General features: G+C 40.0%; 1 protein-coding gene across 1 annotated transcript in view; it reads right to left on the reverse strand.

The window, feature by feature from the left end:
- Positions 1 to 17,054, reverse strand: part of itga11a (integrin, alpha 11a) — a 33,623-nt gene extending 16,569 nt beyond the window's left edge. The window contains exons 1-10 of the mRNA XM_062989534.1: positions 16,979 to 17,054; positions 10,379 to 10,490; positions 4,895 to 5,007; positions 4,351 to 4,442; positions 3,942 to 4,056; positions 3,463 to 3,590; positions 2,827 to 2,975; positions 2,464 to 2,608; positions 1,823 to 1,988; positions 1,467 to 1,537 (exon numbers count right to left, since the gene is read on the reverse strand). Coding sequence (XP_062845604.1) covers positions 1,467 to 1,537; positions 1,823 to 1,988; positions 2,464 to 2,608; positions 2,827 to 2,975; positions 3,463 to 3,590; positions 3,942 to 4,056; positions 4,351 to 4,442; positions 4,895 to 5,007; positions 10,379 to 10,490; positions 16,979 to 17,030 — 1,143 coding nt within the window. The 5' untranslated portion in view covers positions 17,031 to 17,054. The remainder of the gene's footprint in view (positions 1 to 1,466; positions 1,538 to 1,822; positions 1,989 to 2,463; positions 2,609 to 2,826; positions 2,976 to 3,462; positions 3,591 to 3,941; positions 4,057 to 4,350; positions 4,443 to 4,894; positions 5,008 to 10,378; positions 10,491 to 16,978) is intronic.
- Between the last annotated feature and the right edge of the window lie 10,573 nt (positions 17,055 to 27,627).

Raw genomic sequence — 27,627 nt, forward strand, 5'->3', positions numbered from 1 at the left:
TAGTTTAAAACTTTAAAACCAGAGCAATCCTGAATGTTTAATAAGTACATAACAGAGCCTCACAAGTTCATAGCCCCATAAGTATATAACAGAGCCTAAAAAACAGTTCTGTGAACTATTTATAGCTTACATAACTAAGTATAGACGCTCTGTTTACTATAATGATCTAAACCTTACGCAGATCAACCTACCTATCCGGGAAAAGCAATGACTAAATCAAATAATAAAAAAAACATGAAATAAAAACCACATACATAGGCGGTCAGGTGGCACAGCTGTAAAATACGCTAAGCTGTAAAATACACCAGTGAGTTCAAATCTCAGCACTGCTACTGGCAGGCTGGGCGCCTACATGAGCAATGACTGGCTCATTTTTTAGGTTGGATGCCAGAGGGGGATTCCTCATAATTGATGCAATTACGACATATTCTAGGCTGATCGATGGTGCCTGGACAGAAACGAGGGATAACGGATATCACTGCTTGACTCTCCATGTGCAAAACTGAGCCCCATATGAACTCATCTCGTGCAGGTGAAAAGAAGTGGTCAGCAATTGCACACGTGGCTGAGTGTGCGTGTTAGTCACGGCTTACGGCTAATCGGATACGACCAGATTGAGATAAAAACTGGGGGAAAAACACATAGACAGCAGAACTTTTAAATCTGTGCCATATACGGGCACAGTATGCTGATCACAAAAAGAAAAACCATCTGGGTACTTCTGTTTTTTTTTTCCAAATAACTAATCCCTCTTGTCAACATTCAGGTTCTTATAAAGCAAGTGTGATCCCAGGCGTTCAGGCTTACAGATGAGATTTCAAGCATGTGCAGTTTTCCTATACATATCTCTCCCACAAGTATCCAAATAGTGTATATTTATAAATCCCAAGGCCGGCTGGGTCTCAATTCAGTAATAAATCAGATAGCTGACGCGGTTGCATCAGCAGACATGTGACCTAGACATTAATGAAGATGAGTGGTAGATCCGTTCCAGCCAGGATTGAGACTCGGGAGGACAAACAGCTGGACAGGTACGGTCTGGAATGGGTTCTCGCTGGTGGATGACGGTTACAGTCGGGAGTGTTGACTTCTCCAGACAGCAATGAAGGACGAGCCAGCTGTGTCAGCCAGTGAGCCGAACCTTCTCACACTAATATCAGCTGGAAGCTCCACAGAAATATGCAGGGACTAAAAGATTTTCCCTCTCTCTCTCTCTCTGTTGTGGAACACTTCCTCCACACTACTCACTTCTATTCCTCCCTCGGGAACAGGGTCTTTTATTCATGTTTTATGGAATAGGGATTGGAAAAAAACCCAGTCTGCATTATCAAAGACAGACGGGAGGGAGCCATGTCATAAAGATCCATCGTGAAAATAGAGAACATTTTTTCGGCTGGAAATGAGAAAAACGTTTTGCGTACTGAAACAACGGAGGATGCACAAGACAAACAAATAGCTATTCTTACCTCGACGACATGTGTGGAGAAACCCGCCTGTGACATCTGGAGGCCAAATGCAGTCCCATTCTTACTGGTTCCTAGAAACAGAGTCAGTAAGTAAAAATACAAAAAGTGAGCACAGAGGGAGGTGACACGCTTGGTCATCCAGACTCCCTGCGCAGCATTTCGGCTAAGTCGAGCATCTCAGGAAGAGTTACGATGCTAAACGTATTTGAAAGTGAAAGGAGAGTGCTTAAGATTTACTCCAGAGAGTTAAAAGTGTAAAACCCTATAAAGATGCTGTAAAAGTTTTACAGACTGACGTTCTTGTTGTCTTATTGATGTAAAACTTTGTAATGTGTGGTGGGCTTCCCATTTACTACCTTCCAAACTGAAGATCCTCTCGCCCAAAGCGTCCACAATGTCCTTCAGGGCGGCTTCGTCGGTCACGTTAAAGAAATGCTTGTCATCCGGGTCACTGGCGATGTACTTGATTTCGTTAAGGAAAGCCTTTGGGTTGATCCCTCTGCGATTGTAGTAGCCCAGAACCTCAAAGAATAGAGATAAAACAGTGCTTAAGCTTCCTAATTTCATTTATTAAAGCATGTGGACACCTAACCATGGGTGTGATGGACTTCCCATCCCATTTCAAGCCAATCTCCACTCTTCTTGTGAGGTCTTCCACAGGATCTTTGAATGTGCCTGTACGAATTTGTGGCCTTTCTGATAAATAAGCATTTGTGAGGTCAGGCACTGATACTGTACCACAGAACATTTAAAGAGGTGGTGCAGAACTCATCACTTTACAGACCTAGCTTTGTGCAAAGGTACAGTCTTGCAGCAACAGGAAATAATCTTCCCAAAACTGTTCCCAGTAAGTTGAAACCATTTAATTGATTTGATACTACTATAGTAATATGGTCTATTTTTGGTTGATTTTATAGGTTGCACGAGCAGTCAAAGCAGGTCAAATAGAGTTCTAAAAAAGTACTACAAACTTAAGACAAAAGAAGAAGAAACTCACAGCGATTGCATATCGAACGATTCCGTCTTTCTCACAGTCCTCAATGACTTGCTTGAGATTCGGGCTGTCGTGCGACTCTCCGTCCGTTATGACGATCATGACCTTCTTGGCTCCCTTCCTCCCACCCTGTTTAAATGCCTGAGATCTGACAAAACATGTGACAAGCACAATCAGATCAGTCACTAAGCCCTCCACAGTCAGTGTGCGTCCATAAAGACTGTAACGACGGTCTGTCTGTGTGCTCGATTTGAATCTTTTATTAGCATTTTATCAGCTGAAGCCAGATACGTTTACATATCTCATTTGATATGTATGTGTGAGTGTGTGTGTGCGTGTGTGTTTACTTGTATGCATTTGAAGTACCGTGCAACATCAATGCCTAATGCCGTGTTGGTCTCCTCTCCGCCCCGCTGCTGTATCCTTCGACCAGCCTTCACCACTTCCTCTACCGAGCGGAAATCATTCAGCTGGAACTCAGTCACCACCTTCTCCCCATACTGTACCACTCCAACCTGAACACACACACATACACGCACACACACGCGCACACACACACACACACCTGTTCTTGAGACAGGTCTTGGTCTCTTGGTCTAGAAGATCATATCAGGACTTATCAGGATAAAAACACCTAAATCGAATGGCTTATCAGCTGTATTAATCCCTTTCATATTGTTTACTTTTATTGAAATTATTCTTTTGATTAAAATGATTGCATCTGTACACAAATATAATGCTTTAATGTTCTACAATAGAGCCGGAAAAAAACAGTGTGACAACAGATAATGATGGTCCTGTCTGGGTTTAGGCTGGTATGGGTCTTGGTCTTGTCTTAGTCTCAACTAAAGCATTCCTGACTATAACAGTGATCATTTACTACACACAGTGTATCAATTATTCCTGATTATTGTTCTAAACCAAGAAAGAATTTAAATATTTATTCTAGACAAATTATTGTAGACAAACATGAAAAAGAACATCTAAATTTACAAACTGCACCTGGATCTGCCCTGGTCCTACATGAAACTTCTGCAGGATGTTAATGAGAAAGTCTTGAACTTCATACCAGGGATAAATGGAATTAGATCCGTCCAAAACAATGACTATGTCCATATAGGTCTCACACCCTGGAAAAAAACATTTGCAGATTAAGAAACAATTCTCTAATAAGAATGTAATAAGATTGTTGTGTCTCAGTCTAGAACTCTGTTTAGAGAATAAATACCGCAAGTGGAGAAGATTTAAAGTGGGACGGTGTTCACTAATGTTAACATGTATTAGCATTTACCTTTATAAGTTTCGAATGTTTCAGGAATGTAACTCTAAATACGATTAGACTGCTCACATCAGGATGGTTTCATGCCTAAGTGCTGGGCATGATCAAAAGACTAAGTAAAACACCACAGAAATGTCCGAACTGAAAGGTTCGTGGTGAAATGAAGGTGAAGCGGTGCAGTGTGCAGGTGCGCTGGGCTTACTTTGGAAGGCCGGGGCGATAGTGCGTGAGAATTTGAAGCTGGCGTTGACCCTGGAGCAGATTCCTGTGCTGTAGTAAGAGCTGCCACATTCATACGACCACAGAGGACCACAAGCCTAAAAACAAGAGAGCCAGAATTGATATTTATTATGATCCACAGCATATAACATAATTTATTGCATAAAGATTTGAATAAAACTGAAACATATTTTAATTCAAGAACTGTGAAGTAGAGCAGCATTATTTAAGCTAAAAAGCTCCATTCTAGTGTCTGTTGGATTTCTGCACAGGCACTTTTCTACTTAATGAGGTATTAATTAAATGATCACCTGATCAAAGTATAAAAACACTGTTGTGTTTTGGTCATCAAAGAAGAAGAAATCTACATCAGCTATGTTACTTTAACTTACCACAAAACTGTTGTCTTTAGGGTTGGACGCCAGTGTCATCCCCAGTCTCATTTTATCTTTGCGTTCAGACACATTCGTCAAAGAAACCTTTCCTTTAAGAGCATGAACATAAAACACAGACAGGCACGGTAAACAAGAAAATCCTGCTGTTAAATATGATCCATGTGTTATCTTCACAGGCTGTCTAGTCAGTGTTTGATGAATCCACAGCTCACCGTCTGTGTAAACTACATCACACTCACACAAACACACACACAGTGTCCACGCAGTGCTGCGTGCATGTACACAATGCCGTGCAGATGTGCGACACGTGCAGGAACAGATGTGGAAATGTATATTGACTGAGGAAAGAATGAATCACTCTGATCGTATCTCCTACAGCTTTGTCCACCGAAAGCTGTCTGCTAACACTTTACCCAAACCACAAGATTTGTCTCATTAAGGGACAGATACTGGAGTAATAACACACATCAATGCCAATATTTTTTTTTAATTAACTGCACAGGTATAAAACAGGAATGTAAAGTGTAGATAGCATAAGTACCTAAATTGAGCTTGGTGCAGCTTGGACCCACAGTTCTTCTACTTAATGAACATTTATACACATCACCTGTCTGGTGCTGCCCATTCGTTTCCAATGGAGCTCCAACCAACAACCTGGAAGAAAAAAATAAATAAAATGATAGTTTCTTTAAATGTCATACATGTGAGGGCATCCCTCTAGGTGCATGGACCCCTTGTTTGTGAAACAAGGCCGTAGACAAATCATTACACCACTTACAGGTTACTGCTCCACCAGGACTCCTCTCACATGCTTAAGTCATCACTTCATGCATCTAATGTAGCAGTTGGCCAATTGTTTAACCATGACAAAAGTCTCAAAGGAGAAAGAAAATCCTCTCGAGCTTTAGATTACAAGGTACTTGGAGGTCACTGTGGGCCCATAAATGTCACCAAATGACTTTATAAAGTGCTAAGAGCATTTATGGCAGTGAACTCTGCCTGAGAGAGAAATTCCCTTCAGTGTTGTGCACTCAACCTCTAAGAAGTGACCCTGTACTGACAGCACGAAGAAATATAAGCAAGACAGCAATAAAATAAAATGAAGTATGATAATTATCATCATTCATTTAGAGCTGAGAACAAAAACACTTGTTTTTATTTTTCGTTGTTTTATTTTAAACAGGATTTTCAAATCATTTATTGGTACAATTTCCTAAATAAAGAAGCTTCTGGTGTTTTTACTTCACTTCTGTACTTCTGCTCATGTCCCCCCGGAACAACAGTAGCTTATTGAGCGGACACTCAATACTTGTTTATTACAGATCCAGACCTTGGTGCTAGGCTGTAGGCCAGAGGTCAAACAGTTGGGCCCCTTGGACCTGACTCATTGTGTCTTACTTGATAAATCTTTTCCACAAGAAGTGTCTGAACGTCCCAGACTATAAGAGTAACTCTGGAAACAATCTCAGCCGAATGAACTCAGCTGGTTCTAATATCATGATGGCCATGCATGTTGTGATTATTTCTGACGTTTTTGCTGTCTGAGGCACTTTAGTCTAGAAAGTTCAGCTCAGGATAACGACACCTGAGACCTACCGGGGAGAAAATGTGGTTATTTAGCACAAATCTAAAGGTTTTAACAGATCATGGGGAGTTGGTAAAGCATTCAATGTTGCAACTTATTAAGGTCAAACACTTTTGTGCACAAATGCAACCAAGGGTCAGTGGTGCGTCTTGTCCATATAAGTCTAATGAAACCTATACACATCCTCACACACACAGCAAGTACGAGGAAGTTCTGGTTTTAACAAAATAAAACAGCTGTATGGAAGATACATTACTGTGCCATAAGTGTTATTGCTATTAGCACTAAGTTAAAGGGATGACAAGGTGTTTTATTATATTCTACATAAGATATGTAAAGGAAAAACACACACACACATCAAACACACACACTGTACGCTAAGCAGAGACCCAGTCATTTACAAACGATGGTGTGTTTCTTTTGGATTTGATTTAAGAACCAGCTTCTAGTTTCCAACAATTTTCTTTCTTTTTGCATTTTCTCTTGTTCCAGTTCCCCAGTACAACACCTCTGCCACTTGCATCACATCCACACTGGCCTTTGAGAGCCATAGGCTGGCAGCAGCCTCCTCCAACACCATCGCAACAACTCTCAAAGTAAGCTACAACTTCATCTAACTGATGTGCTGACAAATCAAACGATATTAAGATAATGTTTTTAAATAGTAGCATGCTTTAAAAAATGCTATACGTTGCACCACGTTCGCTCGCGGCGTATAAATACACATCCACTCTTTGCAGGTCAGCATAGATAAAGATGACTGGACCTAGTGTACAGCCATGTGGTTCCCTCCTGTGGCGCACTTCCAACTTCAAAGTTTAATCGGAGAGCAGCTCAGTGCCTGTGAGAACCGCAGGGCCCCTGAAACAGTCAACACATTCTTCAGCCTAGAAAAATTTCCTGCATCCGTATGGACCCCGAGTTGCACAAAGCCGGCAGTGTGAAGCAATATCCGCTTTCATCCTGACAGAGGCTGGAGAAATTTGGCGGGTCTCATTGGAGTACACTACTGGAACTGAGAGGATAAAGACAAACGCTAATCTGTTGCTTCAAAGTATAAATAAAGCATAAACAAAGTATAATTTGCCTTAAACCTATAATTAATTAATTATTATACTTTATTACACCTGTTAGCAGTTGTTGTGGCTGAAACACATGATTAGATAAATTAGAAGGGGCGTCCCAATACTTTTGTTCATATTGTGTACATGAAGCAAGGTGCACGGGTAGCATCGCCATCACTGTGTCTGTGTCTGAGCTCTGGTTTTCTCCCTCAGTACAAAAACATGCAGCCAGGTTATTTGGAGCTACTAGAAATTGCCCTTAGATGTGTGTGTTAAGATGTGAATGTGTTTGTGTGTCTGCTCTGTGATGGACTGGCGCCCTGTCCCGGGTGTTTCTGTGTGCCATGCGCCCATTGAGAGCTGGGATAGGCTCCAGCACCCCCCGAGACCCTGATTAGTATAAGCTGTTTAAAAAGTGAGTGAGGAAGTGAGTGATATCTATACATTATGCAATTTTTTTAGGTTTTATATTTTAATATTTGTATTTTTCCTAATTGTTTATAAACAGTTTAGATTTTTTTCTAAGATTGTAAGGAGGACCACATCACTCTCTCCTAATTCTTCCTCCACTTCTCCCGGCTCCTCAACCAGACAGCAGGCGTTGCTGCTGAGGATGAACCGACTAACCTTACATGACTTTACCCCCTTATATGCTAGTATGCAGTATGTCATTTTAAACACAGCCAGACGTTTTAAACACAGATTGCTGAAGCTGCAAAAACTCGAATGCAACATAGAACACAGCGTGTCTTTTACTCAGAACTGGAAAATTTCATGAGGTTGAAATGCACTATATGTTTCTATGTCTGGCCAAAACGTATTCATGCACTTATGGGTCTCCGTAACCACAGTTGACTCATATGGGTTGCCAAAGCCTCTTCAATCCCTTTACTGTGCCTCTAAGACTCTAAATCCAGACCCTAGAAGGACAGTCTGCTGAATATAAAAAAGGGAATGTACAATATCTCGGTTTAATCGATTTTAAACAAAAAAATTTGGGGAGAAGTAAGTTTTTTTCATTTTTATGTTTTATCACAGCTTTATCCTGGTCAGGGATTACTGGGCACGATGCAGGACGCCAATCCATCGCAGAGCCTCGATCATCCACCTCCCCTCCTCAGCCAGTCATGTGTGTATGCTCGACATGTAAAGGCTGACAGCATTGCTGGGAATTCTAACCCTGGATCCCAGCGGTAGTGGGCTACCGTAATTTAACCACTTTTCAAAATAAAGTTAAACAAATGTGTGGCAGCCAGGGACACAGGCAACATCACACAGGGAGATGGATTACAATCAAAATGTGCAAATTCTGGAAGTAAGTGTGCCCCATTCATTCAGAAAACCACAACTGAAAAGAGACTTTTACTACGACATTGATTGAAAACACACCTAATAATCCAGCATGACCGAGATTATTTAGACAGCGATTACAATGATTACGTCACTGCAGTTTTAGCTTACTAAGCTAACACGGTTAGCCTCAAGCCATTCAAACCTGCTAAATGCCGGCTAACACCTCCCTCAGTGTATCAAAAACAGTTAAACTGTCCCTGATGAGCCTGAATTTGTAAATAAATGAAACTTGTACACCTTTATACACATTAATGAGAATTTGTTTACATTTGAAAAAACTCTGCATTCGTCCACCATATTTTCATTTTTGTGAGAAAAGTTGTACCGCACTGAATGCTGGGATTGCCTTCAGCGCTAAGGAGGCTTCGGATGCTTCGGACGCTCAGTCGTTATTCTGTCAGATTATCACTCAAAATTAAGGCACCTCAGTAGTAGTACAATTTAGACATGCCTTCTTCTCAGGAGTGTAGGATGACGTAAAATTAGTCTGTTTAGAGAGATCAGTAGGTTTTCAGACAGACCCACAGTCACCAAAATGTAAAATCAGTCCAATCTGACTCTCAATCACACACACATGCATACAGAAGCCGGGCGTGAATACACATCGCTCTAAAAATTCCCAGTGGCCTTAAAATGACTTCCAGATGTACAGTGAATGAAGGGAAAGGGACGAGGGGGTCTGTTTGGCAGCTGCTCCGTTAAGAAAATCATTGTTGATCTCGCTAAATATCAGCCCAAGTAAATTTACAATAAACAAATATTCTAGTTTCTCCAGGCTCAGCGTTGAGTATTTATACTATAAAACTATGTGGAGAATGAGGACCTTGGTGGAAGGGTGTTTTCATCATGGTCTAGAGGGCAATAGGAATGTCATTCTGATTACTCAAACATCCAAATAAGTTTAAATAATCATTTCTTTTCTTTCTTTAGACCAAACAGATCGCTCAGGTTACAGAGTTGTTGTATAAAAGTGGTACGTTTAGCCTCCGTGGAAAATATTCTCATTCATAAACATCAGATTCTGATTTCTTCATGGTTTACTGTGACAGCTATATAGAAAACTGTCAAAGGTTTTGGGTTCGAATCCTAATCATGTCACAGTCAGTCATGGCTGGAAGCCCAAGAAAGCAAATCTGCTCTTATATTCTCCTGTTAATTAATCTGATGCTAAATACATACACTCACTGAGCACTTTATTAGAAACACCCATCTGGTTTGTCCATTCATTCATTATTCATAAGCTACACCTACCATACAGATGAGCTTTGTGGGTATACAATTCTCCTAACTTGTTAAATGAAATAAATGATAATAATTTGGCCATATAGTGTCCTGTGACCCCTAGTGCAACTCGAGTGACCCCAAGTCTGACCCCAAGATTAAGAACCGCAACAATATAAGCTTAAGAGATAAGTAAATCTGATTTCTAAAGGAAAAGTCTACGCGATGTATTGAAATAAAAATGGATTCAGCCACACTGGGTTCAATTTAAGGTTGGTTTTCTAAAGCTATTAGCCACACTAAGGATGCCAACGCGCTTACTGGTGGTACACTATAACACTACTCTATAATGTCATATTGATGGATGGCAAGTACTTGAGTCATTATACTTGGAGTCAAACGGTTTCAGGAGGATTCTTCCATTTTCAGGAGATTTAACAGTGGTAAACCCCATAAACCATGATATACGAGGTTGTTCTGAGTGCCTTGGGAAAGAAACAATGGTGGCCGGGATGACTAATGTTCGCCTATTTATTTTCTCATTTTTTAAATTATGCTTCTGTTTATAAGAAAAAAAAACTCTGGAGGAAGAAATACTTTACAATTTTAAACAATTTTTATTTTATTTTTACTTCTGTTTGTCAGTGTTTCACAGCTCAGACTTGCACTTAATTTGCAAAGACAATGTATAATTTCAAACCTCCAAAAACACGACAATCTGCTGAAAAAACCATCAAGGCCAAAAATATATTAAGGAAAAAAAAAACACAAAAAGGAAGTGAAATGAAGCATGTCTGCTTACCACTTCTGTCCCCCAGCTGTGTGCTGCTGCACCGTGTAGCCGAACTGCGCCTGCTTCGGGCCCTTTATGACCCTGTGGCTTGTTGTGTCTATATTGAAACATTCATGAAGCCCTGCAAGAAAGCAAAGACGGGTCAAACACAACATTCTCCTCTATGTTCGTTGGCAGTGCTGATTGTTTGGCAGCTACACCAGTGACCCCGAGCACTAAAGAAATATTTTACAGTGGCTAAAATGTCTTTCCGCCGCCAAGCTGTATAGTTTCCCCAGTTTGGGGTTGAAACTGAGATGGCGACATGCGCTATAAACCTCAATGTTGAGCCTAACGCAATTCGTTTACGACTCCTGGACTCCAGTTTGGATGCTGCTTTAACACAAGTATTGTACTGGTTTCTCTCACAGAGGCTTTGTAAGCACTGGAGTTTTTATCTCCAAACGTTTTCATCTGCGACAAATGATCACTTAAAAATAATAACTACAATAACACACACAGATTGACCCAACGGTTGCATGGAAAAATAGGTTTGGAAAACTAAATTTAGATGTAAATGTATGTAGATTTGGCCCCCAACAAAAAAAGTTTGGACACCCTTTACTTAAACACACACGTGGATCAGGTTTTTACAAATAAAAAATTGTGCCAAATAGTGAAAGAGCCAAGTGTAGCTCTAGTGAAAGAGGCCAGACTTTAACCCAGTGGAGACGCTGTTAGAAGAAATTCCATAATGGTCTAAAATTCCTCCTCACCACTGTACCAGTTTGTTCAGAAGCTACCGATGATGTTATCATTACTGTAGGAGGATCTACAATCTTCAACAATGCTCAAACCCCAGTCTGGACATCCCTCGGTGTGACTCCTCTCTATACTAATAGAGCACAACCACCACCCAGTGTGAGGAAGATTTGACCTCTGGGACACAAAACACCAAACACTTCCATGGAGGTCTGGCGCTGAAACGTCTGTGAAAATCACTTTCACTTCCAGCTCACAAAGAAGCGTCTGTGCTTTCTTCCAGCTTCATCTTCTTCATCTGCCCTGCTGTCACTCAGTCAGTCAACAGTTTGGGGTAAATTAGAGACATTGTTTAACCCACCAGCGTGAAGGACAGTAAGAGTTTTAAATGACACTGCCAGCTGAGTGGGGTTGCCTGGTGGAGCTGTCCAGGTCCTAACTACACACACAGCATGTGGTCACCTGATCATGAGTGTGTAGGACAGAGTATTTCAAACTAGGGTCATTATTACTGTAAAGTGACCTTTCAGTTTTAGGAAGGTAAAAATTGTGTTCAGTGGGGTGACCGTCAGGGCTCTGTGCAAGTTACTTCAACAACTTGTCAAACTATATCATTACCTTTTTGGGCAGGAAAGGACCAGAATTTTCCCCAAACTAAATATGTCTGGCAACATCTGTAAAGTGCACAACAGGCTGGCCGGCGGATGGATAAATATTAGATATTATCAGTTCTAGTCAAATGTCCTCTTAGCTGACAACGAGACCACTGACCCATATAAAATATAAATGGCAGGTTGCCGTCAAACCTCAGAAAAGTCACCAACTACTGTCAATAATACTGAAAAATAACACAATAAATACAGAACAATCTGCAGGAACACAATAATATAAGTTCCTGCATGCATATTTTTCAGTTATACCCCAAATATTTTTAGGTTACCTATTATAAATGTATGCCTAAGTCACAAAATAACTGTACATGAGAACTAAAAGTCTAAAAATGTGACAACAGCTGTAATAATGTACTTCTAAGTTTGTAGCAGCAGTTTGGAAGAACACCCTGACCTCAATCTCGTCCAACACTTTCAGATCTAATTACGCTGGCAGGCCAGACCTCATTGGAAACTCACTGTCCATGAATGAGCCTGAACTTCTCTGTACTGTACCTGTGAATTATTAGAGGAAATGATCTATATCTGGTTTCAATTAAAAAGAAGAAACATCTATATGAGAGTTTATATGACAAAGTGCTGCAAAAGTCGTTTAGCCATTTATTAATGACGGCATGGTTGAATTGTCTGAATATGAGAGTTTTTTCCATTATCTAAAGTAAATTACTGCAGTATGTGTGATCGCGGATCGTGTTTTGGCTGAGAGCAGAGGAAAAATTAAGCCTGATATTTTAAATCCTACTTTCTTTGTGTGCCACTGCGCCAACATGCCAGATTAATCATTCTTATTTAATTTATTTATTAATTTATTGTAGGTGGCAGTAAAACATGTGAATGAAGAGATATACGTCACGTCATGAACTCCCATGGTGAGTTAGTACGGAGGTTTTCATGTGGAAAATGAATTTGACCTTTGGCTCAAACACACCCGTGATCATTCTCGTGGGATGTTCGTTCTGACCTGGCTTTCTTTAGATATTTTTCTCTTCACGTCTTTTTACTGCATTTTCTTTTTCCTCCCAAAGGCTGTTAACAGCTGACCAAACTCATCTGATAAATAATATTTAAACCTGCATTCTGATGTTCCCTACAGTACATGTGAGTTTCATACATAAATTCTTTACTGTATGAGATACAGTTCTGCTCTCCAGCTACCTGACACAGATTTGTGAGCCATCAAGTCAAAATCAGTACAATAAAAGACTAGTTACTGTATTACTCTTAAAAAGCACTAGTAATACAACTTTTTCAGGTATAAATCTGTATTGTGAACATTCATAAACAGTTAAACTACAGACTATAGACAGGTAATGCTTTTAGTTGGGTTCAAATGTGCGCTTGAATATTTGTTAGAATTTACATAGCCAATCATCCAATCAAATATAGCACTAGAAAAATAAAGCACCAATACAGCACAGCTTTGTGGTTTTCTGTAAACAGCTCCCGTCTAAGCTGTGAACTTATGGCCATGGTAGCTTCTTGGACTAATGCCTGGTCACTAAATCAAACCCTGATTGATAATTTTCCAGATCTTTGCCCCTGAACTGTTTTGACAGCTCACTTGGTCTTCGTGATGTTTTCGAGAACCTCCAGAAGCAGGTTTATTTATATTAAGATCACCTGGTGTTTTAATCGCACACAGGTGGACCAGATTAAACCGAGTCTGTGACTTCTGAGAGCAACTGGACACCCCAGATGTAATCCAGGAGTTTCTTTTTACAGCAGTGTGGGAGAATATTTATACAGTCACAACTATAGTAGTGATCTTCACCATATTTCACATACACACAAGCACAGACTTGGTTATTATGAGCTATTTCAAAAGATTTGTAACACTGCAGTGTTTTTAATAAATGACAAATATAAATATATATGTAAATTTTAAAAAAAAATGACATTGTTGTTCATACCTGTCAGTGCAATCACAGAAAATGAGAAAATCAATCACACTTACACAATATAATCCACATGCACCTTAAAAACAACATCAGACTGATCATTCCGTTCATTTAAACACTGACACATGCTCCACATTGTTTAACCCCGGGTTAGAACTCTGTGTTTACTTCTAGCTATAAAAACGAGATGGCTCCTCACGTTTGGTGAACGTCTAATAAACATAATAATGGTAAATAGAGTCAAAGTTATTTGGGTAACTCAATTTAAATTCCCTCCAATACGTGTGTCTGGTAGTTTTCTGCATGCTTTCCTGAGCATGCCCAAACAGAAATGACTGAGTTGAAAGACCATCAAAGAAGAGCCATGTTCACTTTTCAGTCTTTCATCAAAAAATGAGAGAAACAAAGAAGAATGAGAAGACGCCCGAGTTTCTATTTAAATCCTAATAAGGCAGAGTGATTTAATCCCCCCTCCACAATTATTTCAGTAACTTCTGAAACCGGTCTGCATTTTTGCCTGGGTCGTCTGTTTAAAGATGCTTTTCCCAAATAAATAAACCTCAGAACAGTGGCTGCTGGTCTTGAGGGTTCAGACTTGAGGGTAAAGCCTGCTTTGCATTTGGACCTAAACCAAGCAGCAGGAGCTTTACCACATCAAGCCACGCTATTAGTCATGTTATTAGACAAAATGTCAAACTCTCAGGATCAGTTTATTAGATCATTTCCAGTGGGGAATCAAATCCTACATCAACCATCATAATTTCGGATGCTGTGTTAAAGCACTACATTTAGATTTTCAGCATTTAGCAGATGCTTTTTAACCAAAATGACTTACAGTACTGTGACAGTATACAATCTAAGCACATCTGCTCATCTCTCTTCTCTCTCATCCGTCTTTCCTCCTCCATTCTCCTCTACAAATATTTACTCGTGGAGCTGCGTGGATGCTAATGAGGCCCGCTGCTGCCCATCGGCTAGGATCTCGGGACTGCAGATTTTTCTAATAAGCACCAAATGTCTGAAATTCATTCCCCTGACCTCGCTTTCACACTGCCAGAAGTCGTGTACTGTACTGTATACTGTACGCACTTATCTGCACACTTGAAGTTTTAACATAAGGGAGACGGTAAATCCGAGCATCTACAGACTTTCCTGCCGTGTGTTCTGCAGTCTGGAAAGCTCATCAGATCGCTCATGGAGAGACTCCTCACACTGGGACTGGGTGATTGGCATGAAAGTGTGAGCGTTTGCAAAAAAAAAAAACAGAGCTAAAAGAAACTTTTGGAAGGCATTCAGAAATTCCAAGGCTGCTTTGCCACACAAAATAACCACAATTACTCATGAGTGAAGGTATACAAACTAGTCCACTGGGGCAGATCCATCTTGAAACTACTTTTCCCTGAATATTTAGAAAAGTAAAACCGCTTAGTAGGTAGCTTAGTGCAACATCATTGCTAAAACAGAAAATAATAAAAAGTCTGTCACTTGTAACAAATCTTCCTTAAGGATTCAAATGAAATTGACAGGTGATGTCCTGGTTTTGGATGTTGGTGGTCCTTGGTGGTGGTTTTCATGTTTACAAAGACTGGGGCACCACAAAGACCAATGTTTTCTTTCCTCAAAACACACATTTACGCAGCTACTGGAAAGTAAGGAGACTTTCAGCAGGTGATACAGAAGGGTTTCTGACCTAAAAGCATCATCAGCTACTGATCTCTGGAGTTATATTAATTCATCATCTACATCTACACTAAGTGGCTTTGGAACATAACCTGGACGAGGAGTCACTCCACCACAGGGCATCACACACTAACACAAGACACAGAGATTTTTGCCACAAGCTATTTCGCGATGTTATTCTGAATGCCAATATCAGACCTGATGAGATTTAAGTACTCAGCAAACTTCACTTGGCCTGTTGCGGTCCAGACCAGCAGCTGAACGACAAGCAGCTAATGGAAACCAAACCACGGAGTCAGATTTCCCACATGGTCCTCTGTCCTCAGACTTGCACTGATCCCAGGACATGACACATCCCACATCAATAGTTCTCACTTGTCTGGACATCAGTCTCATCTGGACTCAGTTTTCCTATCCAGCTTTCTCATCAGTTTTTCAATCCTATCAGGCAAATACAAATACAAATATTTACCCTGAGAAATGGACTGTGGCTAGTGCTGAAAGGAAGTAATATTACAAACTGGAACTCGACCCAGCAGTTTTAATAAGACAGAAATACTGACAGATGCAGTTTTAAGATTCTGTTTCATGTCAATTCATTTTGTTTCTGTAATGTGAAGATAAGAGTGCAGATTCTGGTATTTTACTCAACCCACTGACCCATTTTCACCAAAACAGGACAAAAATTATACCCCAACCTTCCAGCTAAAAGATTTAATGAAAACCTCAGGTCTTTACATCCAATTTCATAACTTGTGCTCCTAATTAGAAATAGTTTGGTGTCTTATCTTTTATGAGCCTAGGCAGGACACCGAACCGCATGATTTATCATTTAAATACGTGATAAATGAGAGTTATGCACATCACGAGAGCATTTAACTGCCAGACAATACAGTTTTGTGGTGTGCTCTGATGTGCCAGCCTGTGCCAGCGTTTTTAAAAGTTTCCGGACACATTTTGACACTTTTGCCATGCAGGTAAGATACTGTAAAGAATTACTGTATATATGAAGGCTTTAGTGCAGCATCAGTATATGAATAGGGTTGCAGTTTCTTGCTCTTTTTAAGTGTTCAGCATTAAATAATTAATTTTTTTAATGTTTACATCATAATTGTAAAATTAAAGTGATTTTTGCAGTTGGCTGCCCAGCAAGCCATGAATCTGTATTTATTTAAACCGTATTCAAAGTTAAATATATATTTAGGGTAGGAATGGGTATCTTGTTCAGAATTCATTACAATGACATCATAAATACTTCTTATTTCTAAGAAGTTTAAGAATATTTAAAAATATTCCAGGATATTTGCAGTTTAATACATAAGCATTTAATATCTACTTTTTTTTTCTTTTTGCTCGATGCCTTTCCAAACATGCAGCATGCCAATGCAAACTCAACATCTGTCAAGTCGAGATGTTTCTGGTAGAGCAAAGTTTATACTGGACACAAGCATTAGTTCTGGTCTGATACAGTTCAGAACTTAGACTAAATAAATCCAGCATAATTACTGTCACTTTTTACCCCGGAAAATTCCAAGTAATACAAAAACAAAAAGCAGCAGGTCTGTTTCCACGTGTGAATACACACATTCACACACACACACACACATGCACACACTCACCTGACAGCATGCACATTATCCAGAGCAGCAGTGTGCAGTAGTTGTACTCCATGTGTGTGTGAGTGTGTGTGTATGTGTGTGTGTGTGTTAGGGCAGAAAGTCTGTGAGTGAGTTCTCCTTAAGGTACAGCCTTGATTGACTCCTCCGCTGCTAAAAACTCTCGCTATATCACAAAGGAAGAGGAGGAGACTGGCTCAACGAAAAGGAGGTGCACATGTAGCCTTAACCCTCACTCTTACTGTTACTCAGTCACTTACTCTCTCACAGTTCCTCACACTCAAAGTGCCTGCACAGAGATAGTTAAAAAGGTTCCATGTTAAAAAATGTACATTTAAATGCAGTAGGTGCAGTTTAAAGACATACACTTACTGACTGTAGTATGCTTTCTTTATTTACTCTTCTATTTTAACCTGGTCAGTATTGCAGTGAATCAGGACTTCATCTGGAAACACTGTGTGGGTATGAGATGCATCCTGGACAGGGTGCCAGGCTATTACAAGGAACCCTTGCAGACATGATTAGAACGGCACAGATACCTTATAATTATCTTTGAGACAAATCGCCGAAGACCACACAGAGATTTTAAATATCTGTGTGGTTGCTGTCCAACCCTGCTGTGAACCCGCAGCTTTAAACATAGCCAACATCCACCACCATCCACTTATGTATTACATAACAGCTACTCCTGATACTCCCGTTCACTATTCCCTATCATGCACCCCTACATTCCTTTTAGAGGGAACATGCTGCACAACCACAGAATGTAATTAAGATTAGACTGGAACATCCCACCCATTCAACCTCCACGTCCTCTCGTCCACTCGTCCTCTCCACAGTCTCCCTCACTTTCTCATGCACACATTCTCTTACATACTGAGGGTAAGACTTTATACTAATGCGCTGGTGCTGACAGAAGCCAGGGTTTATCAATGGTCTGGTATATTCAAACAGTTGCCATTCTTGTTTTTGTTGGCAACCACACTCCATAAATCATGACTTATAGATCTGCTGTATGTTCACGGCCCTATAATCTACTTACTTCTGTCCAAACTATATATTTACTTTTTGTGCTGATCTGGTCATTTTATTCTAACTGTTGACAGTAAAGTTTTAAGAGTTTTACAACTTCTGCAGTCTTTAAATTTTACTCAACATATTACTCAGCCCACTGGTATTCTTTTTCTTGTTTATTTATTATTAATATATAAATAATAAATACATATAGATAATATAGAAATAAATTGTAATATTATATTATTATATGATGTAATATATTTTTCATTACAATATTACATTATTATTTATAGATTATAAATTATTAATAAAATACTAATATAATATTATAATAACGTTTTTAATTTACAGCTATCTATACAATAAATTATTTAATACAATGTATTACTACATTGTTTAATACAATTTAATATATTAAATTTATAAACACATACATATTAATGTTTAAAAAAAGATTTATTTAGTTATTAATTTTTAATTTTGTTTTCAAATAGAAACAAATAAGCAGGGGAGGGTATCATAATTAGGTATAAAAGGAGATTCCACCTAAATAATTGCATTTTTTTGCAAGCAAGGATGGTAAAACAAGAGAATTTGCTGCCAGTTCAGGGAAAAACAGTTACGCAAGCCCACTACTGCTGGGATCCAGGGTTCGAATCCCTAGTGATGCTTTCAGCTGGACGGGCATCTACATACAGACATGACTGACTATGTCTAGGAGGAATGGCTGCATTACTGCAAGTGCTGAGCATGGGCCACCTTCCAAACAACATTTGGTCAGTGTTGGTCCACAAAGTGTATAGAGCAACAGATGAGCTACAGTCAGTAACTGTACACCCACAACGCCCGTCTTAAAACCTGTTAATATCGAGGTATCGATAAACCATAACAGTACTGTCCTCTAAAAAGTCGTAATGTACATTAGGAATGGTTTTTCCTTCATTTTTATTCTCTTTGATGCCAATTCCATTTTTGTTAATGGATAATGATTTTTTCTTGTTGTTTCTCCTGTGATAAACACAAAGTTAATCATTATACATTATTTTACTGCTTTGTGCTTGCTTGTGTGTGTTTATGGATTTTTACATTAAAAATGCATTAGATAAAAGATAACGCATGCATAACACTTGCACTTTACAAATGACTGCTTTCTGTTTTAATTACCAGTGCACATATTGACCCTATTATTCTTGTACTGAGGTTTGTTTGTATGTGGATATTTAAAAATAGCAATCACCTAATTAAATATGCCTAAATGTATATACTAGGTCACACAATTATCACTTTACAGCTTCAAACTTTCAATTTGTGCAGCTCAAATAATATAATGACTATCAGTTTAGTTAATTATATAGAAAACAAATATGTCTTAGTCCTATAAAAAATCCTCCCTATTTTTTAAATAAAGTGGCAGAACAGGAGAATGTGGTGGTGGTGCTCTGGTAACCATCACAATATTAACTATTATGTGGATTTTTCTCATGGCTTAAGAATCTCCCATTGCCCGCTTGCGATGCATCAACAGTCAGAAACGAATGATAAATTGTAGCAGAACGTACAATTAAAATAATCCTACTTTTCTCTCCTTAAATAGAGGGGAAACGCCAAAGGAATCGGGTTGCATATGTCAGTGTTTCCACAGAATAGTAGATCTTTAACATCTCAGTCTGAAGGTCAACAAAAGAGTAGCTGGAAATGATTCTGCATCCCCATACATCACTACAATCTACATGCTAACCAGCAACTGCAAACAATAACCTAAATCAGCTTAGCATCACCTCCAGTGTAAAGCACAGACAATGATCAGGCCTTTAGAGAGTCGGCTAGTAAGAAATACGAGTGGCCATGTGATCAGAAATTCATTTGTCTCAGATACCTGGTTAAACAAGTAGGTGTTTAATCCTAATTAAAAGACCTGCCTCAAATTAACAATATGCTCAGGATGGGCTATACTGCTTTATGAGGTCAGTATGATATATAGTAGCCAAACCATTTAGACTGCTGATTAGGACTAAAGTAATATGATGTGACTTTTTTATTCTGGTAAAAACTGCAGTGTTCCACTAAAGTCTATTCCAGATGTTATTAAAGCATTTACTAATTTCTTAGTGTCACACACAGAAATGACATGTGTTATATTAAAATGTTTTCTGTGTGGTTATTTCAAACACCAGAAAAGCAGCAGTCATTGAAATGGTTACAAACTGATCATATTTCCTAAATTGCTTCCAATAATGTGTTACTAAAAACCTGCTATTAATAAAATACAATCCCACTTTACCTTTAGAAATGCACAGCTTAGCATAAATTTTGAGAATCGTTTGCTAAGCGAATTGCCTGAAGCCATACAATTATACATGTGACACCATCACCCTTACCGTGGGTGGGTAACGTGATCCTTCGGTAACAAGGTTATACTTAAGTCTCACAATATAAATCATTTTATATGTTACAACCGGGAACAACTTCACAAATCTGTAAGAAGAACAGGGAGTCCACTCTGGAAAACGTATCTAAATTACTGATCTCGATTGCCATAGTTTGAGTTATAAACTGGCAGGCGCCACTTGGAAAATCAGGAACAGGTTTGGGTTACCACTCAGTAGGGTGTTGGTTTAGCGTGCTTCCTAAGGAGGACACTCAGTATGTGGTTACAAATGTGTGCTGCACATTGAGGACTTCCAAATTTCGACCACAGAAGAGCTGCTGGAGGACTGACGCTCAAACACACTCAACCTACTGGGAGCTTTGTATGTTTAATAATCCACTAGTGATCAGAAAATGCCTGTGCATATAGACGCTGGCACAGCATGAGAAACAGGGTTTTGAAACCGATAGCTTTGTGATTTTGGTTGCTTCTCTTTTTACCAGAGAATCGGAGGTCATCCAGATTTTCAGTGCAAGAGTTTCTGGGCAGTTTGATTTTCCAAGTGTAGCAGATTATCCAGTTTCATTTTACTGTGAGCAACAAACTAATCTGTAACCTTCTCCTAGACCCCCCTGTGTTAAAAAAAAATCTTGAAACGGGTCGAAGTTTGTGGTCAAAGTTTTGGAAATCCTCAGTGTGCAGCAACAAATTTTAACCACATACTAAAGTGTCCTCATCCAGCCTCCTTAAGAACCTCCTTAAGAACCCAACACTCTACTGAGTGGTAACGCAAACCTGTGCCTGATTTTCCATCTGGTCCCTGCTAATTTATAACTCAAAATATGGCAACCAAGATCAGTAATTTAAATATATTTTTCATAATGGGATTTCATTTTAGAATGAAGTCGACTCTCTGTTTCCTTTGCAGATTTGTTGGAAGGCAGAAAAGATCTATGTTGTAAGATATAAGGACAACCATCTCATTTAAGTGTAACGTTACCCACCCATAGAGAGGTCGATGGTTTCAACCTTAAACTTGAACGGCTGAGGTAAAGCTTCCATATTTCAGACAAATCCACATAACAAGATCCTCTGAATCCACGCTAACTGTCACTCTGCCAAGGACACATTGTGACTGTGGCAGACAATTAGCCTAATCTATTCTAATCTAATAGAGTTGAATAAAACTCTGCATGTATTTTACTAAGACTCTTCTGTGTACAGTACACAGGAATTATATGTAAGATTAAAAATTATGCCAATAATGCGCAGCAGTCTATTATGTGGCTTCGAATCTCAGCAGTGCTATCACCCAGCTCTGTGACTAAATGAACACTTAAAACGTTCACCAAAGCATCCTGGTCCACCTTTACAAAGCAGAATGATGCGTTCAGCCCAGTCAAATCTATTTTTAAAAACTTGACACCATTCTATTATTTTTCTTCATCATTTTTTTCTGTCAGGATTCTTAGACTGATTCTCGTAAGTCCATTTTTAGTTTGCTATTTTGGTACTCACTTAACATCAATTTGTGCCCAAACTCATCTAATATGAGTCATGGATCATAATCAGACCACAAAATTTTGCATTGATGGAGTAACTGCCAAAGTACACACACTTGAAAATGCTAAACTGTCTGATTCACACTTCAGTTTAGAGGGAAAGAATTTTGTGGTTTTTGCAAATAGTGCTGGCCTCCTTACAAATTCACCAGCTGAGATGAAGGGTTACCTCTATAAACCTGTCACATGTGATGTGATTCAGAGCAGCAGTCTGTAACAGATCATACCGGGAACACAACGTGCAAGTCAGTGTAATAAATCCAGAGCATCACACACTTACACCTAGTGGAAATTTAAAGTAGTCTTAAAGGCAAGATTAGGGATGCAGGAGACATCCTTATATATAGTCCAGGAGACATCTTTTTATATAGTCTAGAGCATCACACACTTACACCTAGTGGCAATATTGGGGATGTTGGATGTAGAAACAAACCAGCAACTCCACACGAGACAATCTCGCGATTCCTCTTCACCACTACAGTCTGGTATAGTGACCACATCACTGTGAATGCTGTGTCTAACCTACAGTCCATCTCACCGTTCCTCTTCACCACTACAGTCTGGTATAGTGACCACATCACTGTGAATGCTGTGTCTAACCTACAGTCCATCTCACCGTTCCTCTTTACCACTACAGTCTGGTATAGTGACCACATCACTGTGAATGCTGTGTCTAACCTACAGTCCATCTCACGGTTCCTCTTCACCACTACAGTCTGGTATAGTGACCACATCACTGTGAATGCTGTGTCTAACCTACAGTCCATCTCACGGTTCCTCTTCACCACTACAGTCTGGTATAGTGACCACATCACTGTGAATGCTGTGTCTAACCTACAGTCCATCTCACGGTTCCTCTTCACCACTACAGTCTGGTATAGTGACCACATCACTGTGAATGCTGTGTCTAACCTACAGTCCATCTCACGGTTCCTCTTCACCACTACAGTCTGGTATAGTGACCACATCACTGTGAATGCTGTGTCTAACCTACAGTCCATCTCACCGTTCCTCTTTACCACTACAGTCTGGTATAGCGACCACATCACTGTGAATGCTGTGTCTAACCTACAGTCCATCTCACCGTTCCTCTTTACCACTACAGTCTGGTATAGTGACCACATCACTGTGAATGCTGTGTCTAACCTACAGTCCATCTCACGGTTCCTCTTCACCACTACAGTCTGGTATAGTGACCACATCACTGTGAATGCTGTGTCTAACCTACAGTCCATCTCACCGTTCCTCTTCACCACTACAGTCTGGTATAGCGACAGTATCACTGTCTTTACTGTACCTAACCTACACTCAGTCCATCTCCCCGAGATACTTGAACTCCTTCACTTGGGGTAGGTTCTCACCCCCTACCCGGTTCGATTCATGTCATGTACAGAGCGGGGGTAAAGTGGTCCCTGGCAGCATTGACCTTGGCAGTGGAAACTATCATTAGACTCGTTTTCTCTATCCATTGCCAGGGTTTGTTATCTGCCCATACGCTTTTTTGCAAACTATAACATTGGTCGGTGCACATAAACCCATTAGAACGTGTCACTGTTGCCATAGATACACATAATAAATTTCCTCCCAGTATAATTTTGAGTCTGGAATTCCTCTGTGTTTTTAAAAGTCTCTTTTTACCAGCCGAACCTTTCACACAGATTTAGTGCTATTATTTTTGTATTCTCGGAATCCCTGCAGGTTAGAGTCCACAGTGAAGTCCAATCATCATAACAGCAATAAAATCCAGGCACAGGTCACATCCATAGATGCACATATGACTGTCTGTTAATTTGATGGAAATGTTAAACTTTAGTTTTTAGGTTCCAACGACAACTTTCTTTGAATGGAAACACAATAAAAAAAAAAATCCCAGTACGGAAGGAGTGCACCATTTAAAAAACTCATTATAATGTGAAAAATGGCAAAGCAACCTAATATAAATATTAAATGAATACAAAAAACCAACATACGACCCTAAAAGTGAGTCATTCCTACTTTTCCAGATTTCTGGCAGGAGGCGGCAGCTTGCAGACCGAGCCAGTAGCAACACTGGGCGATGGGGTAATGTGGAAAATAAAACCACACACATCACTGAGAGACAGCACACAGTTCACACCATGCAACACACAAAAATACATGCAGACACATGCAGTTGCTCACATGTATGCAAAACCAACCTAGGGTTGTGTGGTTTCCCTAACAGACACACAGAAATGTATATGTATGCTAAACGAGGGCTCCTGAGATCCTCGATCCCACCGGCCATCGATAGAGTGTTTGCGGTCGGAAACTACCCTTCCTAACCTGAGCATTCATAAATTCGATCAGACCCCCCTGGCCTCCTCAGAAACCTCTGGGATCAGATCGGTTGCCTCCACGTTTTCCTCTCAGCTCGTAACGTGGTCCAGAGTGGACGATCTTCCGCCACATCCTCCGTCAGGAACGCGGTCTTGTTTCACACGGCTTCCGGCTCAGGTCGTACGGAACAGAACGGAAATTTGGAAGGAGATGGAAAATCATTTTGCTTCTGCAAAGGTTGTCTTATCAGGCTTGTGACCATGGAAAAGCAGAGCGCCGTCATTTCCAGCGTGTAATTATTAGGTTCAGGAAGCCGTGCACGCGATTATTTATTTTGTGGTTTGCAGCCTAAACGCCAAGCTAAGCCCTGTGTGGAGCGTCTGTACATGCTCTCCGTATGACGGCCTATCTGAGGGTTTAATAGCACTTTTTGCGGCTGAGGAATTAAATACTGAGTGTTTTCAGCTGCCTAATTTCTTGCTGCCACTGGTTAAACAGATCGGACCTTAAAGATCTAAGACACAGCTGATAGTGGCAGTCAGACTCCAAATCTATCTACTGGTCTATAACATTATAAGGCTCTGACTAGACGTTTACCAAATACGGTACTAAACAACATTAGGAATTTTAAAAATTGTTGTAGGGTGATTATGGGCCTGTCTGAAAACCTAGTGAGCCGCCCTGCTGCCTACTGTCTACCTGATCAGCTGCCTCAGTAGAGAGGATTCTAATAGGACATCTCATACAGCATCTCAACTCATAAGACAGATTATTTAGACACACTACTAAGATAGCAATTACGCCGATTGCGTCACCGTAGCAATAGCCAATAGCAACACAGTTAGCTTAGCGACACAACCCGCTAGCATGCCAGCTAACATCTCCCTCCGTTTACCAAAAATGGTTAAACTGTCCCTGATGAGCCCGGATTTACAAATAAACAACACTTGTGCACCTTTATACAAATTTGAAAAGAACTTGGTTGCTCCGCATTCGCCTGCCATATTTGTCATTTTTTGTGAGAAAAGTTGTGCTGCACTGAATGCTGGGATTGCCTTCAGCGCTAAGGAAGGAAACAAATAAATAAAACACACGACCCCAAAACCCTGTGCCTGTTCCTATATCTTTTCCTTTGTTCTCTTTGATCTACGGTAGTTTGAAGTGCCATCAAAGCTACTTCACAAAGCTGTTTACCCACCAAAGAGAAGGAATAAGCCTTTAAAAGTATTTAAAAAGTACAGGGGTGTATAAATGCACCAGACTTCCTTGTTTACGATAGCGTGTCTCTGATGATATGCCAGGTTAAAGTTTAGCTTGACCGAGTTTTTTCATGTTAGGACTCTCGGACCACTCACGAAATCCTGTGGAAAAGTTTCCATTTTACTCATTAAGAAATAATTTTTTGCACATTTTCTATTTTTGGATGGTTTTAAACACCTAGGAATTGCACATTTCTGCTGATGTGACTGTTTCTGTGTAATCTGAATTCACGGCTGCACATAACATTGGCGAGCACATGCGAAGGCATCGAATAAGGAATCGAACGTCATTCGTCCAGAACGAACGAGGCGCTCCCTCCAGGGATCAGCTCACTTTCCTGGATGTGGGACGAGGACACCACAGCCGCGCCGAAGATTTCTGGGACGAAAGCAAAAATAAACTCGTAGCATCACAGGAGCCGAAAAAAGAAATGACTCGTTTCCTGAGGGTGGAAAATAAAAAGACACACGCAGGCACCTTTACAAAGGCTGGCGGGGCTGCAGTCAAGTCGAGCCAAACAGCTGGAAACCTGGAATGACGGGGTTTAGCTGGAAATACTGATTCAGCCCTTCGACTGTTCGATTGCTCTGCCGGCTGGGCGGTTTGACTCTTTATATTCCAGGAGGGTTTAGCCACACTGTATGCTGGGATGGGGAAAAGTCACATTTCAGTTTTGTTAGAGCTGGTCAGATTAATTGTGCTGTTATTGAGCGCATGTCAGGCAAATATTCTCTACCCCCCAGTAGAAGATCTGCAATTGGAGCCACAGTAGCTCTTCTGTTCAATGAGTCTTGGCTGCCCAACAACCTGTTGGTGGTTTGTTCAAGGTTGGATGACTATCAGTAGGTTTTTTGTTTGTTTGTTTATTAGGATTTTAACGTCATGTTTTACACTTTGGTTACATTCATTACAGGAACGGTAGTTACTCATTCCACAAGATTCATCAGTTCACAAGGTTATATCGAACAGTCATGGACAATTTAGTGTCTCCAGTTCACCTCATTTGCATGTCTTTGGACTGTGGAAACCAGAGCACCCGGAGTAAACCCACGCAGGCTCGGGGAGAACATGCAAACTCCACACAGAAAGGACCCGGACCGCCCCACCTGGGGATCGAACCCAGGACCTTCTTGCTGTGAGGCGACAGTGCTACCCACTTAGCCACCGTGCCGCCCCTATCAGTAGGTACTCACTATAGCTGCCTGTGAGCACCCTGCTGTTTTGAAGATACATCTTTTTATAGAAGTCACATCCTATGAGAACTACCCATGACGTGCATAATCCTTATGAAATCGGCATTGCTATACAGATTATTTATTTATTTTATTTTCAACCATTGGAGGGGAATGTTTTTTTCTCATCAGAGAATATATACTTTGCTATGACTTCATCCCTGTATAATGTGTGCATTGTTTTAGATATATGACAGAATTAAATGAACAGTCAGTTAAATGCTTTCCCATGTGCCTTACATTTAGGATTTATTCTAATCTTGCCTCCATACTCTGTTTTGGTCTGTTCAAAGCTCTGGGCTTTACACCATAAAAACCACGACACAACTTAAGTACCACGTGCAAAAGAGTAACGAGCTGTACTGAATCAGGCATGTTTGACAAAATGAAAATGTATTGATCTGCCACACAAAAACTGTTTTAAACTGTTAAAATATTTCAGGTTTTACACTCAGCAAATTAGAGCTGTTTCCATTCTGTGGACCCAGGCGTGCAGATCGGATCGTGTCTGACATGCTGTATGGACTTCACGTTGACATTTCTCCTTAAAGGCATTTCTGGGCATTATTGCAGTGGGGGTACTTATTGTTCCTTGTAATTTAGTGAAGATCAAAGCACTAGCATTTTAAAGTGTACAGCTTTAATAATGCCCATAGGGACTTATTGTATATAATGTAGCTTGACAAGCACTTATTGGCACTAACTAGCATGTATACATGCTTTTGTTCTCTTTGTGGGGTCTTAAATGTTAACATTTAAGGGAATGTATTAATTTAATGAATGCCTTGGCTTTGTATGAGTGTGTGTAAGTAGGAGAAAACAATATTCCTGTTTAATCAACAATAAAAAAAGTTTAAATACGCTACACTATAAAAAATAAGGTAAGGAATCTTTATTTTCACTGTACAAGTACAA

This window comes from Trichomycterus rosablanca, chromosome 27, assembly GCF_030014385.1.
Source record: "Trichomycterus rosablanca isolate fTriRos1 chromosome 27, fTriRos1.hap1, whole genome shotgun sequence".
NCBI lineage: Eukaryota > Metazoa > Chordata > Actinopteri > Siluriformes > Trichomycteridae > Trichomycterus > Trichomycterus rosablanca.